Source organism: Mustelus asterias, unplaced genomic scaffold, assembly GCF_964213995.1.
Source record: "Mustelus asterias unplaced genomic scaffold, sMusAst1.hap1.1 HAP1_SCAFFOLD_4770, whole genome shotgun sequence".
Taxonomy (NCBI): Eukaryota; Metazoa; Chordata; class Chondrichthyes; order Carcharhiniformes; family Triakidae; genus Mustelus; species Mustelus asterias.
The window spans coordinates 2501-13890 of NW_027594713.1; the positions used below are offsets into that span (position 1 = coordinate 2501).

The 11390-nt window shown below is 51.7% G+C and overlaps 1 protein-coding gene across 1 annotated transcript; it reads right to left on the minus strand.

Annotated features, from left to right (window-relative positions):
* Positions 1-411: 411 nt before the first annotated feature.
* On the minus strand, positions 412-11373 carry LOC144491225 (ribosomal protein S6 kinase alpha-5-like). The gene is made up of 5 exons (XM_078208905.1): positions 11275-11373; positions 8856-9006; positions 6142-6303; positions 972-1103; positions 412-565 (listed from the first exon to the last, which is right to left on the minus strand). Exons 1-5 carry the CDS (start codon positions 11346-11348, stop codon positions 428-430), a joined length of 657 nt encoding a protein of 218 aa, XP_078065031.1. The 5' UTR covers positions 11349-11373; the 3' UTR covers positions 412-427.
* Positions 11374-11390: the final 17 nt, after the last annotated feature.

Sequence of the window (11390 nt, forward strand, 5' to 3'; positions counted from 1 at the left end):
TGGAGGAGGTTACAGAGATAGGGAGGGTTGTAGGGGCTGGAGGGGGTTACAGAGATAGGGAGGGGGTGTCGGGGCTGGAGGAAGTTACAGAGATAGGGAGGGGTGTAGGGGCTGGAGGAGGTTACAGAGATAGGGAGGGGGTGTAGGGGGCTGGAGGAGGTTACAGAGATAGGGAGGGGTGTAGGGGCTGGAGGAGGTTACAGAGATAGGGAGGGGGTGTAGGGGTTGGAGGAGGTCACAGAGATAGGGAGGGGGTGTAGGGGCTGGAGGAGGTTACAGAGATAGGGAGGGGGTGTAGGGGTTGGAGGAGGTTACAGAGATAGGGAGGGGGTGTAGGGGTTGGAGGAGGTTACAGAGATAGGGAGGGTTGTAGTGAGCAGTCTGCGGAGGGATTTGGACAGTGAGGCGGGAGACGTTTCCAGGCTCCTTACCTTTTGCTGAGGATTTTGACGGCGAACTCCTGGCCGCTCTGCTTATTCTGGCACTTTCGACAGACGGAGAAGCTTCCCATTCCCAGCGGGGGCTGCTTCATGTCCAGTTCGTAGTTTTGAAAGAATGGCGAGTCCTGAATGCCGGAACCAAGAGAAGGAATCAGCCCCGGAGAGAATGGACCCTGGCGCCCTTTTCTGCTGCCCTTTCACCTCTCCGTGCCCCTTAACCCCCTCCCGGTTTGGACTCTGCGCCCGCTTTGAGGGTGCCTGGCTCTGTGGCTGCCAATCGGCCCAACATCCTGCCAGTGAGAATCAAGAGGGCGGGGTCAAAGGTCAATCCTGAGGCGGCAACCATCTTGGATTCCCGGCCTACTTCCTGAGGAGAAACTCTCACCGACTTTGCAAGGCCTAAGTTACATGCCCAACCGCAAACAACCCCACAACCCCCCACCCCCGTGGAGAGGACGGAACACTTTCTGATCCCAGAGGCCAGTGGTGTGAGAATGGGGGAGGGAGGGGGAAAGAGAAGCCAATCCCTACCTTGGTCATGGCACTCCGAGCGACGGCCATTCTATCCGGGCCGTCCACAGCGTCGCTCAGGTGCAGCTCCAGGTTTTCAGACATCACCGCGTTGCGATCGAACAGGACGGAGGGGGCGATGAAGGAGTAACCCTACAGGGAAGGGAACGCAGATTGAGAGAGAGTTCTCGATGCAGCCTCCCCTCCCCCTCCAGGCACGGGCAGGCCATTTAGCTCCTCGGGCCTGTCCCACCTTTCATCATTGCGGGCAGGCGATGGCCTAGTGGCATTATCGCTGGACTATTAATCCACAAACTCAGCTCATGTTCTGGGGGGACCCGGGTTCGAATCCCGCCACGGCAGATGTTGGAATTTGAATTCAATCTGGAATTAAGAATCTCCTGATGACCCATTGTCGGAAAAACCCATCTGGTTCCCTTAAGGGAAGGAAATCTGCCGTCCTTACCCCGGTCTGGCCTACATGTGACTCCAGAGCCACAGCAATGTGGTTGAACATAGAACATAGAACAGTACAGCACAGAACAGGCCCTTCGGCCCACGATGTTGTGCCGAGCTTTATCTGAAACCAAGATCAAGCTATCCCACTCCCTATCATCCTGGTGTGCTCCATGTGCCTATCCAATAACCGCTTAAATGTTTCTAAAGAGTCTGACTCCACTATCACTGCAGGCAGTCCATTCCACACCCCAACCACTCTCTGCGTAAAGAACCTACCTCTGATATCCGTCCTGTATCTCCCACCACGAACCCTATAGTTATGCCCCCTTGTAATAGCTCCATCCACCCGAGGAAATAGTCTTTGAACGTTCACTCTATCTATCCCCTTCATCATTTTATACACCTCTATTAAGTCTCCCCTCAGCCTCCTCCGCTCCAGAGAGAACAGCCCTAGCTCCCTCAACCTTTCCTCATATGACCTACCCTCCAAACCAGGCAGCATCCTGGTAAATCTCCTCTGCACTCTTTCCAGCGCTTCCACATCCTTCTTATAGTGAGGTGACAAGAACTGCACACAATATTCCAAATGTGGTCTCACCAAGGTCCTGTACAGTTGCAGCATAACCCCACGGCTCTTAAACTCCAACCCCCTGTTAATAAAAGCTAACACACTATAGGCCTTCTTCACAGCTCTATCCACTTGACTGGCAACCTTTAGAGATCTGTGGATATGGACCCCAAGATCTCTCTGTTCCTCCACAGTCTTCAGAACCCTACCTTTGACCCTGTAATCCACATTTAAATTTGTCCTACCAAAATGAATCACCTCACATTTATCAGGGTTAAACTCCATTAGCCATTTTTCAGCCCAGCTTTGCACCCTATCTATGTCTCTTTGCAGCCTACAACAGCCCTCCACCTCATCCACTACTCCACCAATCTTGGTGTCATCAGCAAATTTACTGATCCACCCTTCAGCCCCCTCCTCTAAGTCATTAATAAAAATCGCAAAGAGCAGAGGACCAAGCACTGATCCCTGCGGCACACCGCTAGCAACCTGCCTCCAATCCGAAAATTTTCCATCGACCACCACCCTCTGTCTTCGGTCAGACAGCCAGTTACCTATCCAATCGGCCAACTTTCCCTCTATCCCACACCTCCTCACTTTCATCATAAGCCGACCATGGGGGACCTTATCAAACGCCTTACTAAAATCCATGTATATGACATCAACTGCCCTACCTTCATCAACACACTTAGTTACCTCCTCAAAAAATTCTATCAAATTTGTGAGGCACGACTTGCCCTTCACGAATCCGTGCTGACTATCTCGGATTAATCCGCATCTTTCTAAATGGTCGTAAATCCCATCCCTAAGGACCCTTTCCATCAATTTACCAACCACCGAAGTAAGACTAACCGGTCTATAATTACCAGGGTCATTTCTATTCCCTTTCTTAAACAGAGGAACAACATTCGCCATTCTCCAGTCCTCTGGCACCATCCCCGTGGACAGCGAGGACCCAAAGATCAACGCCAAGGGCTCTGCAATCTCATCCCTTGCCTCCCACAGAATCCTAGGATACATTTCATCAGGCCCAGGGGACTTATCGACCTTCAGTTTATTCAAAACTGCCAAGACATCCTCCCTCCGAACATCTATTTCCTCCAGCCTATTAGCCTGTAACACCTTCTCTTCCTCAAAAACATGGCCCCTCTCCTTGGTGAACACTGAAGAAAAGTATTCATTCATCACCTCGCCTATCTCTACTGACTCCACACACAAGTTCCCACTACTGTCCTTGACCGGCCCTAACCTCACCCTGGTCATTCTTTTATTCCTCACATAAGAGTAAAAAGCCTTGGGGTTTTCCTTGATCCGACCCGCCAAGGACTTCTCATGTCCCCTCCTAGCTCTCCTAAGCCCCTTTTTCAGCTCATTCCTTGCTAACTTGTAACCCTCAATCGAGCCATCTGAACCTTGTTTCCTCATCCCTACATAAGCTTCCCTCTTCCTTTTCACAAGACATTCCACCTCTTTTGTGAACCATGGTTCCCTCACTCGGCCATTTCCTCCCTGCCTGACAGGGACATACCTATCAAGGACATCCAGTATTTGTTCCTTGAAAAAGTTCCACTTTTCATTAGTTCCTTTCTCTGACAGTTTCTGTTCCCAACTTATGCCCCCTAATTCTTGCCTAATCGCATCATAATTACCTCTCCCCCAATTGTAAACCTTGCCCTGCCGTACGGCCCTATCCCTCTCCATTGCAATAACAAAAGACACCGAATTGTGGTCACTATCTCCAAATTGCTCTCCCACAACCAAATCTAACACTTGGCCCGGTTCATTTCCCAGTACCAAATCCAATGTGGCCTCACCTCTAGTCGGCCCATCCACATATTGTGTCAGGAAACCTTCCCGCACACACTGCACAAAAACTGCCCCATCCAAACTATTTGACCTACAAAGGTTCCAATCAATATTTGGAAAGTTAAAGTCCCCCATGACAACTACCCTGTGACCCTCACATATCCATAATCTGCTTAGCAATTTCTTCCTCCACATCTCTATTACTATTTGGGGGCCTATAGTAAACTCCTAGCAACGTGACCGCTCCTTTCCTATTTCTAACTTCAGCCCATATTACCTCAGTGTACCCCACGAAGTGCCTTTCCGCAGCCGTTAAACTATCCTTGATTAACAATGCCACTCCTCCATCTCTTTTACCAGCTTCCCTACACTTAGTGAAACATCTATACCCCGGAACGTCCAACAACCATTCCTGTCCTTGTTCTACCCACGTCTCCGTAATGGCCACAACATCGTAGTCCCAAGTACCAATCCACGCCCCAAGTTCATCTACCTTGTTCCGGATGCTTCTTGCATTGAAGTAGACACACTTCAACCCAACTTCCTGTCTACCAGTACCCACCCTTGACCCTGATACCTTCCCCAATACCTCACCACCCTCACTGACTTCTGGACTACAACTCCCTTTCCCACTCCCCTGACAAATTAGTTTAAACCCCCCTGAAGAGCCGTAACAAATTTCCCTCCGAGGATATTGGTGCCCCTCTGGTTGACTCTCAACTGCCCTCCAAGGGGCAACTAGGGATGGGCAATAAACGCTGGGCCCAGCCAGCGACGCCCATGTCCCATGAATGAATAAAAAAAATTAAATGTAGAGAGAGTGCGTCGCTGCCTCACAGCGCCAGGGACCTGGGTTCGATTCCGGCCTCGGGTCACTGTCTGTGCGGAGTCTGCACGTTCTCCCCGTGTCTGGGTGGGTTTCCTCCGGGTGCTCCGGTTTGCTCCCACAGTCCGAAAGACGTGCTGGTTGGGTGCCAAATTCTCCCTCAGTGTACCAACTTCTACAGATGCACCATAGAAAGCATCCTTTCCGGGTGTATCACAGCTTGGTCTGGCTCCTGCTCTGCCCAAGACTGCAAGAAACAGTTGTGGGGTTGTGAATGAAGCCCAGTCCATCTCGCAAGCCAGCCTCCTATCCATTGACTCTGTCTACACTTCCCTCGGGGAAAAGCAGCCAGCATAATTAAGGGCCCCATGCACCCCGGACATTCTCTCTTCCACCTTCCAGCTTTATAAGACCCTCGTCAGACCCCACTTGGAGTACTGTCCTCAGTTCTGGTTGCCTCATTACAGGAAGGATGTGGAAAAGATTGAAAGGGTGCAGAGGAGATTTACAAGGATGTTGCCTGGATTGAGTGGCATGCCTTATGAGGATAGGCTGAGGGAGCTCGGTCTTTTCTCCTTGGAGAGACGTAGGATGAGAGGAGACCTAATAGAGGTGTATAAGATGTTGAGAGGCATAGATCGGGTGGACTCTCAGAGGCTTTTTCCCAGGGTGGAAATGGCTGCTACGAGAGGACACAGGTTTAAGGTGCTGGGGGGTAGGTACAGGGGAGATGTTAGGGGGAAGTTTTTCACACAGAGGGTGGTGGGCGAGTGGAATCGGCTGCCGTCAGTGGTGGTGGAGGCAAACTCAATAGGGTCTTTTAAGAGACTCCTGGATGAGTACATGGGACTTAATAGGATGGAGGGTTATAGGTAGGTCTAGAAGGTAGGGATATGTTCGGCACAACTTGTGGGCCGAAGGGCCTGTTTGTGCTGTAGTTTTCTATGTTTCTACCGTCGGGAAAAAGATACAAAAGTCTGAGGTCACGTACCGACCGACTCAAGAACAGCTTCTTCCCTGCTGCTGTCAGACTTTTGAATGGACCTACCCTGCATTAAGTTGATCTTTCTCTACACCCTAGCTGTAACTGTTACACTACATTCTGCACCCTCTCCTTTCCTTCTCCCCTGTGTACTCTATGAACAGTATGCTTTGTCTGTATAGTGCGCAAGAAACAATACTTTTCACTGTATCCCGATACATGTGACAATAATAAATCAAATATTAAGCTGATCTTTCTCTACACCCTAGCTATGACTGTAACACTACATTCTGCACTCTCTCCTTTCCTTCTCTATGAACGGTATGCTCTGTCTGTATAGCGCAGCAAGAAACAATACTTTTCACTGTATCCCGGTACATGTGACAATAATAGATCAAAACCATCAGGTCATTCATAGTGAATGTGGAACAGGTTCAAGGGGCCGAATGGCTGACTCTTGCTCCTGTTTCTCCCTGCGGTTTGGGGGTGGGTGAGAGGGGAACGGGGAGACTCCCTCGAGCAACCCTCCACCCAGGTGTGCCGGACAGACCTTGAATATCCTGTCTCCGCTGTGAGGCAGACTGGCCGGTGAATAGGTAGGGTCCATCTCGGTAAATTCCTCGGCAAAGTTTCCGACGTCCATCTCGTTCCTGATGACGGGTTTGAAGGGTGCCGGAATCCTCTTGGCCACCAGATCCTCCCAGTTCATTCCCTGCCAGGATGTTCAAAAGATTACTTGTCAGTGTCACAGGAAAGGCTGACATTAACGCCGCAATGAAGTTACTGTGAGAATCCCCCGAGTCGCCCACACTCCTGTTCGGGTTACGCTGAGGGAGAATTTAGCACCCTAACCAGCACGGTCTTTCGGACTGTGGGAGGAAACCGGAGCACCCGGAGGAAACCCACGCAGACATGGGGAGAATGTGCAAACTCCGCACAGACAGTGACCCGAGCCGGGAATCGAACCCGGGACCCTGGCGCTGTGAGGCAGCAGTGCTAACCCACCGTGCCACCCCATGGAGTACATAGGGGAGAAGGAAAGGAGAGGGTGCAGAATGTATTGTTACAGTCATAGCTAGGGTGCAGAGAAAGATCAGTTTAATGTATTATTGTCACATGTATTGGGATAGAGTTATAAGCATTGTCTCTTGCGCCCTATACAGACAAAGCATACCGTTCATAGAGTACATAGAGGAGAAGGAAAGGAGAGGGTGCAGAATGTAGTGTTACAGTCATAGCTAGGGTGTAGAGAAAGATCAACTTAATGCGAGGTAGGTCCATTCAAAAATCTGACGGCAGCAGGGAAGAAGCTGTTCTTGAGTCGGTTGGTACGTGACCTCAGACTTTTGTATCTTTTTCCCGACGGAAGAGAGAATGTCCGGGGTGCGTGGGGGTCCTTAATTATGCTGGCTGCTTTTCCCCGAGGCAGCGGGAAGCGTAGACGGAGTCAACGGATGGGAGGCTGGTTTGCGTGATGGAGGAAGTATTGTGGTGGGGGTGGATTGGGAAAAGTGGGGAGGTGGGGTTGTGAGGAGAGAGGGAATGGGGGCTGGGGGGGGGAGAGTTAGAACATAGAACAGCACAGCACAGAACAGGCCCTTCGGCCCACGATGTTGTGCCGAGCTTAATCTGAAACCAAGATCAAGCTATCCCACTCCCTATCATCCCGGTGTGCTCCATGTGCCTATCCAATAACCGCTTAAATGTTCCGAAAGTGTCTGACTCCACTATCACTGCAGGCAGTCCATTCCACACCCCAACCACTCTCCCTGGTTTCCTCTTTATCCCTTGACCAACATCACGAAGAAACGACCCAACGTAGATCATTGATTCCTGTGGGATCTTGCTGTGCGCAAGTTGCCTGCCGCGTTTCCGATCGGACAACCACTCTGGAGAAACAGCATCTCATTGATCGCGGAGCTTCTGGGAGGTGGCAGGAGACGCTCGAGAAATGCAGACCGCTCGTGTGTAGGCCCAAGCCTTTGGAGGCTTATCTTCTCCCCAACAGCCAATGAGGAGAGGTTAAAGAGTTTGTGCTTGTAGTCGCTGGAGTTTAGGAGGATGAGAGGGGGATCTGATCGAGGGATATAAAAGGGATTGATAAAGTAAATGTGGACCAAATGATTCCCCCCCACTTGTGGGGCAATCCAGAACAAGAGGTCACAGGGTACAGGTCGAGAGGCGGTAGATTTAAAACTGAGATGGAGGAGGAACTACTTCTCGCAGAGGGGGGGGTGAATTTGTGGAACTCGCTGCCCCAGAGCGCGGGGGAGTCTGAATCATTGAATGGTTTCGAGAAGGAGATGGATATATTTCTGATTTTAAAAAATGGGTTAAAGGGAGTTGGGGAACAGGTGGACTTGAGATCAGGGAGAGATCAGCCATGATCTGATTGGAGTTTAGAAGGATGTGGAGGCGGGGGTGGGGGGGTGGAATCTCACTGAATCTTCCAGGATCTGAAAGGCCCTGGATAGAGTGGACACGGGGAAGATGTTTCGATTAGTCGGGGAGACTGGGGTCCGAGGGCACGGCCTCAGAGTAAAGGGACGACCCTTTAGAACCGAGATGAGGAGGAATTTCTTCAGCCAGAGGGTGGGGGTGAATCTGTGGAACTCGTTGCCACAGTGGAGGCCGGGTCATTGAGTGTATTGAAGACAGAGAGAGATAGGTTCCTGATCAATAAGGGGATCAGGGGTTCAGGTGAGAAGGCAGGAGAATGGGGATGAGAAAAATCATAGAAACCCTACAGTGCAGAAGGAGGCCATTCGGCCCATCGAGTCTGCACCGACCACAATCCCACCCCACATATTTACCCGCTAATCCCTCTAACCTACACATCCCAGGACTCTAAGGGGCAATTTTTAACCTGGCCAATCAACCTAACCCGCACATCTTTGGACTGTGGGAGGAAACCGGAGCACCCGGAGGAAACCCACGCAGACACGAGGAGAATGTGCAAACTCCACACAGACAGTGACCCAAGCTGGGAATCGAACCCGGGACCCTGGAGCTGTGAAGCAGCAGTGCTAACCACTGTGCTACCATGCCGCCCTTATCAGTCAAAATATCAGTCATGGCGGTGCAGATGGGCCGAATGGCCAAATTCTGCTCCTAATTCCACTGTAATCTCAACGTCCCCCGCCCTCGAACCCGAACTCCACGCCCCCCCCCTTCACCTCCCTCCCCCAAACCCCTGGGGCGGTCTGTTAATCAGAAAAAGGATGGGGTCAGGGGTCAGAGGCCTGCGAGAGACAGAAGCCTTACCCGGAAGAAGGGATGGCGTTTAATTTCCGACGCGCCCTTGGGTCCTGATCCGAGCCTCTTCTTTGGGTCCTTGACAAGGAATCTCTGAATCAGATCTCGCCCGGCTGCACTGATCTCAGACGGAAGGGGAGGGTCTGCTTGTAAGATTCTCCTGTTAACACAACAAACACTCTGAATCTCCGCACCGTCCCCCATCAAACACTCCCACAGCGCGGGGTTAGATACAGAGTAAAGCTCCCTCTACACTGTCCCCCATCAAACACTCCCACAGCGCGGGGTTAGATACAGAGTAAAGCTCCCTCTATACTGTCCCCCATCAAACACTCCCAGGACAGGTACAGCACGGGGTTAGATACAGAGTAAAGCTCCCTCTACACTGTCCCCCATCAAACACTCCCAGGACAGGGACAGCACGGGGTTAGATACAGAGTAAAGCTCCCTCTACACTGTCCCCCATCAAACACTCCCAGGACAGGTACAGCACGGGGTTAGATACAGAGTAAAGCTCCCTCTACACTGTCCCCCATCAAACACTGCCAGGGCAGGTACAGCACGGGGTTAGATACAGAGTAAAGCTCCCTCTACACTGTCCCCCATCAAACACTCCCAGGATAGGTACAGCACGGGGTTAGATACAGAGTAAAGCTCCCTCTACACTGTCCCCATCAAACACTCCCAGGACAGGTACAACACGGGGTTAGATACAGAGTAAAGCTCCCTCTACACTGTCCCCATCAAACACTCCCAGGACAGGTACAGCACGGGGTTAGATACAGAGTAAAGCTCCCTCTAAACTGTCTCCATCAAACACTCCCAGGACAGGTACAGCACGGGTTTAGATACAGAGTAAAGCTCCCTCTACACTGTCCCCCATCAAACACTCCCAGGACAGGTACAGCACGGGGTTAGATACAGAGTAAAGCTCCCTCGACACTGCCCCCCATCAAACACTCCCAGGACAGGTACAGCACGGGGTTAGGTTCAGAGTAAAGCTCCCTCTACACTGTCCCCCATCAAACACTCCCAGGACAGGGACAGCACGGGGTTAGATACAGAGGAAAGCTCCCTCTACACTGTCCCCCAACAAACACTCCCAGGACAGGGACAGCACGGGGTTAGATACAGAGTAAAGCTCCCTCTACACTGTCCCCCATCAAACACTCCCAGGACAGGTACAGCACGGGGTTAGATACAGAGTAAAGCTCCCTCTACACTGTCCCCCATCAAACACTCCCAGGACAGGTACAGCACGGGGTTAGATACAGAGTAAAGCTCCCTCTACACTGTCCCCCCATCAAACACTCCCAGGACAGGTACAGCACGGGGTTAGATACAGAGTAAAGCTCCCTCTACACTGTCCCCATCAAACACTCCCAGGACAGGTACAGCACGGGGTTAGATACAGAGTAAAGCTCCCTCTACACTGTCCCCCATCAAACACACCCAGGACAGGTACAGCACGGGGTTAGATACAGAGTAAAGCTCCCTCTACACTGTCCCCATCAAATACTCCCAGGACAGGGACAGCACGGGGTTAGATACAGAGTAAAGCTCCCTCTACACTGACCCCATCAAACACTCCCAGGACAGGTACAGCACGGGGTTAGATACAGAGTAAAGCTCCCTCTACACTGCCCCCCATCAAACACTCCCAGGACAGGTACAGCACGGGGTTAGATACAGAGTAAAGCTCCCTCTACACTGTCCTCCATCAAACACTCCCAGGACAGGTACAGCACGGGGTTAGATACAGAGTAAAGCTCCCTCTACACTGCCCCATAAACACATTATAGTTTCCACTGCCCCGTGCAAATCCCTGTCGCCTCTGTATATCAATCATTGTCCAGGTGTCGCCTGCAAGTTCCCCCCTCCGAGCCACTCACCATCCCGACTTGGAAATATATCGGCCGTTCCTTCACTGTGGCTGGGGTCAAAATCCTGGAACTCCCTCCCTAACAGCACTGTGGGTGTACCTACACCACACACGGGGACTGACCGATGTCCAATCACAATCCTGGAACTCCCTCCCTAACAGCACGGTGGGTGTACCTACACCACACGGGGACTGACTGATGTCCAATCACAGTCCTGGAACTCCCTCCCTAACAGCACTGTGGGTGTACCTACACCACACACGGGGACTGACCGATGTCCAATCACAATCCTGGAACTCCCTCCCTAACAGCACTGTGGGTGTACCTACACCACACGGGGACTGACTGATGTCCAATCACAGTCCTGGAACTCCCTCCCTAACAGCACGGTGGGTGTACCTACACCACACGGGGACTGCAGCGAGTTCAAGATGGCGACTCACCCACCACCTTCTCCAGGGGGCAATTAGGGATGGGGGTAAATACTGGGCCCGGCCAGAGATGTCTGTACTCACAGACAAGCTTAACACAAAAAAATGTCCCACCTGGACACTTCCCCCTGAGAGTTCTTCTCGCCCTCCAGGGTGAATGGAGACGCCCCTGTGAGAAGCTCAAACATCAGGATTCCGAGGCTCCACCAATCAACCGACTGAGCAACAGA

Bases quoted from the DNA above. Each gene is read 5' to 3' on its own strand.
- LOC144491225 (XM_078208905.1), bottom strand. From the start codon at position 11,348: ATGTTTGAGCTTCTCACAGGGGCGTCTCCATTCACCCTGGAGGGCGAG. The intron at 6,304-8,855 runs GTAAGGCTTCTG...ACATCCTGGCAG, and splicing joins AACGCCATCCCTTCTTCCGG to GGAATGAACTGGGAGGATCT. The intron at 1,104-6,141 runs GTCTGTCCGGCA...CCTTCCCTGTAG, and splicing joins GCGGAGACAGGATATTCAAG to GGTTACTCCTTCATCGCCCC.